A 4,503-nucleotide genomic window follows, 5' to 3' on the forward strand; every position below is an offset into this window, starting at 1 on the left:
GCCAACCAGATCCACCACATCTTCTGCGACGCCCCTCCTCTGCTGAAGATCGCCTGCAGCGACACCTACATCAGTGAGATGGCTTTGCATACAGCCAGTGTCATCATGGGATCGATCCCATTTCTGCTCATCCTCATCTCATACATCTACATCCTGCTGGCCATCCTCCGCATCCGCTCCAACACGGGCAGGCACAAAGCCTTCTCCACCTGTGCCGCACACCTGGTCGTGGTCATCATCTACTTTGGGATGGGCAACCTGAACTACAACCGGCCCAGCGCTGGCTACTCCCTGGAGGTGGACACGCTGGTCTCCACACTCTACTGCATCCTCACCCCCATGCTCAACCCCCTCATCTACAGCCTCCGCAACCAGGACGTGAGGGGCGCCCTGAGGAGGGCCCTGGGGCACCATGAGAAGGACAACACCTCCCCACGTGCACAGACAGGTGTGGACTAAGGTGAGGGCTGGGAGGAGACTCTGCCCCAGCAGGACACCAAGGGCTCACCACGTGCTGATGAGGAAAGTCCCTGTTTGCATGTCTGGGAAAGTGTCACAGCAAAGTAGAGGTGGAAGGGGCTTGAGAGGTCATCTAGTCCTGTGCCCTGCTCCAGCGCGGATCCACCCCGTCTACTCCAGCTCAAATGCACGTGTCTAGTCTGCACTTAAAGACTCGCAGTGAGTGCACCCTCCCTCTCGCTGGGACCTGTTGCTCCTAAGTTCCCCCCAACGTCTAACCTGTCTTGTCCTGTCCCCACTCAGCTCACAGAGCCAGTGATTTCTACCCTCTTTGGAAATGTATTTGAAGCCTACTGTCAAAGCCCCCGTTCTCCCTGTTCCAGACTAAATAATCCCAGTACTTCTGACCTGTCCTCCTGTGTCTTCATTTCTAGACCTTTCTTTTGCCTTGTCCTTTAGCCTCTCCACATCTCTCTTAGGATGTGGTACCTCAAACTGGATGCAGGTGAAGCCTCCCCTATACTGAATGGAGGAAATGATCTGCATCCCTGCTCCAGCGGCACTGCCCAGACAAGCTCCTCCGCATTCGCTGCCTGCCCCACCGGATGTTCCCACCCCCAGCCCGCCCCCGTGACCCGCACTCCTAACCCCTCACCCCTGCTACAGAGAGGACGCGGACACAGCGTGGCCAACTGGGGTCTGAAGCGTGACCTCATCCATGCACACACAAGTGCATTGCACACATGTGCAATGAGCTGTTTTTATCACTACACCTAGAAACTAGGAGGCCAAGCAGTTGTTAACTCCTTGCAGGAACCAGGGGTGGATTATGGGCTGGTGTTGCCCCTGGCAATCGAGGCCCTGCCCAGTGGGAGCAGCACGGCCCGGGCAGGCACGTGGGCCAGGGCCATGCAGGGCGGGTGCGCGTGTCCGTGAAGGTGGCAGTGGCTTGGTGGGGCTGTCTGCTGACCATCCAGGAGGACCCGTGGGTCTGACTGTGCCGTCCGCTTGTGCCCTCATGCCCGCAAAGTGAAAACAAAGTGTAAGATGTCTGCAGCCACTATTTACTGTGAAGGGCAAATGAAAGCACTCGCGGTGGCCAAGCAGTTATTAATTGCTTGATGTAACCAGGGTGGATTATGAGATGAAAGGGCCCCTCGCAAGCAAGCCCCCAGCCAGGGGCAGCACGTGCCAGCACAGGCGTGCACGCTGGTCAGGGCCACGTGCGGCGGGCAGGAGGTCTGCGGGGGCGAGCAGAAGATTGATTCGTGTCAGGCTGGGCTGCTACACGTGGTGTCCGACAATACACACTACGCACATAGACCTGCAAATTGACGTGGCATCTGGGGGGAAAGGGGCTTATTACATGTCGTTCAGTGAGTTACTATGTACACGCGACAGATCAATGGCTGTAGCATATTCATTTGGGTTGATGCAAACTAAAATACATCAGAATGCGGTTTATCTTGCACTGCAACAAACACATTTAAAGTGCAGAAAACCCCCCATATGTGTAAAGAATGATGCAATTAAATGAGAAAAAAAGGCAATTTCACCATGTGCACCAGTGCGCCCAGGCCGTGCGCGGAGCAGGGAAATGCAAAGGAAATGTGACAAGCCGCAGCTGGGGGAGAAAAAGCAAATGCACAGATGCAGCCCGGGCACGGCGGGAGGGCAAGGTGCTGCGGCGGTGGGTCTGGTGGGGACCGTGCATCGCACACTCAACACGAGATGGCCGCAGGTGGCTGCGGGAAGACACAAGGCAGTCTTGGGCTGCCGCAACAGGGATTTCCTTGCCCTCGTTTCAGATGATTGTGTGAAACGCTGCGTGCCAGGGAGCGGGTTGCACTGCTCGCCCTGCTCTGCAGCATGGGCCGGGCTTTAGCTGTGGGGCTGTGTGGGGTTTTGGTCATCGCTTTCTAAGAAGGATGCAGAGCAACTGGGGAGAGCCCAGAGATGAGCAGCCCGGGACAGCACGGCGCTGAGCGCAAGCTCTGAGGAACGGGGAGAAACTGGGGATGTTCGGTCAGGGGGAAAAGCAGTTCAGGGGCAGGGGCATGCAGGGCTGGAAGGGACCTCCCAGAGTCACATAGCCCCCAGCCCCCAGGCCCCTGCCCCAGGCAGGACGAGCCCAGACTGAAGCAGCCCGGACACGTGTCGGTCCAGCCTGCTCGTCACCGCCTCCAGGGATAGAGAGGTCACAACTCCCCCGGGCACCTGTCCCGGTGCTCGACCGCCCTCAGATGCAGAAACCCCCTCCTCGTCCCCAGCATAAACGCTGCCTGCGGCAGCTGGAGGCCCTGCGCCTCGTCCTGGCCCCTGCGGCCACAGAGACAAGCCCATGTCCACCCTCGCTGCCATCGCCCTGCAGGGACGTGAAGACTGTTATCAAATCCCCCCCAGGCTTCTCCTGCCCAGACTGGTCCTCGCTGGCTTTCCTCATCGGTCTCGTGTTGCGAGCCCCGACCGTTTCCACGGGGCCCAGGCCGAGCTGCACAAGTGCTGCTAAGCAGACGGCCGAAAGCTGTGTCTGAGGCACCGCAGTGTGAACCTCTGCAAATGTGACAGCTAACTTGGTCAGCAAGGAAAAGAAATCATCAAACACAATTCAACAAAGCACAAGGCCTGCAAGGGGATAGGAGATCCCTGGTGACCAGGGTCATCGTCCCCGTTCCCTGCGGAAGTGCCGGCAGGCGCCCTTCCCCCTTTGCTGGCAGACGCTCCCCTTAACCTACTTCACATGCCCGTGATCCCCCGCTCGTCTGGGGCTTGTCCCGCTGCCCCGAGAGCGGTCCGAGCAGCCCTCACTGTCTTGCAGGTGGGACTGTATGTTTTCCAGCTTGGCACTTCATTAGCCTGCCTCTGACTGCCGGAGCTGACTTGTCGGTCAGCAGCTGGGAGACGAACGCCGTGCGTTCAAGCCCGGCCGTCCAGGTGTAAAACCTCTGCCCCTAGTTGCTTACATACATCCCCTGGGACTTGTCCCTGGGCTCCAATATCTTAAAGCTCCTCCTCTAAGGTCTGTACCTTCTCAGGTGTCCCCTTTGCAACCATGTGCAGTCCTTCAAGGAGAGCTGCCTTCTTCCTGCCTTTCCCCCTTTTTAAATTATTTTTAATCCACCCACCCCACTCTTCACAGAGGGTCCTCCAGGGCTTTGGGGTGTCAAATGTGCCCTGTTTCCATCCTGATCCCCCATCTCAGATAACTCTTGTTTGAGATGTTCCTCCATTCCCTCGTTATCAGGCAGGGTATTAGTGCTACCCATGCCAGATAACTGACTTTTACAATGGGGCGAAACTCAAGCTGCAAACACCTCACCTACCAAACAAATAGTGCAAACAAATTGCTGCCGCAGCAGCCTGCGCCCCAGTCGGGTGTCAGTTCTGTTACCCAGATTACAGGTCACCTCTGCTGGTTTTTCTTTCACTGAAACTTTTGGAAATGGGCTGAACCAGATCTTTTGTAGACTTGGAAGGTGTCAGTGATTTGGGATTTCTATCCTTGGGAGAGAGGGAGGTCTTCTTACCTCCTTTCCTTCCCCATTGTGTCATGCTGGTCCTGTTTCTTCTTACCTGACTTTACATTCTGCTCTGACAGGCTGTTTTTCTTTGACAAATTATCTAAGCATTATAACACAACAATATCTCAGGGGTTCCCAGCCCTGGGCAGGAGGCAGAGTGCGGGGCAGAGCTCCCCATGCCCCGCTCAGCCCCGCTCAGCGGCTGGAGAGGTTCCCGGACATCCCGGCAAACGGGGCTCTGGCCCCTCTTCCATGCAGGGGAAGCAGAGTCAGAGCATCCTGCTGGGACGGGACTCGTGCTGGGGCCAGGGCAGCCTCCAAATCCGGCCTGTCTGCCCTGGTGTGACCCAGGGAGCCCGGCGCAGAGCCTGCAGGCACCTACCTGGGGTGGGGGGGGGCAGGCGCTGGGGCCAGGGTGGCTTCAGTGGGGACGAAGGACGGTTTCAGGCCCGGGGCCGGGGCAGGGGTCCCAGGCACCCCCGGGCGCTGAGCCGCTCCTCTCCGGCTGGCTCCCCCTGCAGCG

General features: G+C 57.9%; 1 protein-coding gene across 1 annotated transcript in view; it reads left to right on the top strand.

The window, feature by feature from the left end:
- LOC102379174 (olfactory receptor 10A3-like) overlaps positions 1-459 on the top strand; it is a 2,516-nt gene extending 2,057 nt beyond the window's left edge. The window contains exon 2 of the mRNA XM_006039319.2: positions 10-459. Within this exon, the coding sequence (XP_006039381.2) occupies positions 10-459 (450 nt within the window). The remainder of the gene's footprint in view (positions 1-9) is intronic.
- The last annotated feature ends 4,044 nt before the right edge of the window (positions 460-4,503 follow it).

The sequence above is a fragment of the Alligator sinensis genome, unplaced genomic scaffold, assembly GCF_000455745.1.
Source record: "Alligator sinensis unplaced genomic scaffold, ASM45574v1 scaffold2470_1, whole genome shotgun sequence".
Taxonomy (NCBI): Eukaryota; Metazoa; Chordata; order Crocodylia; family Alligatoridae; genus Alligator; species Alligator sinensis.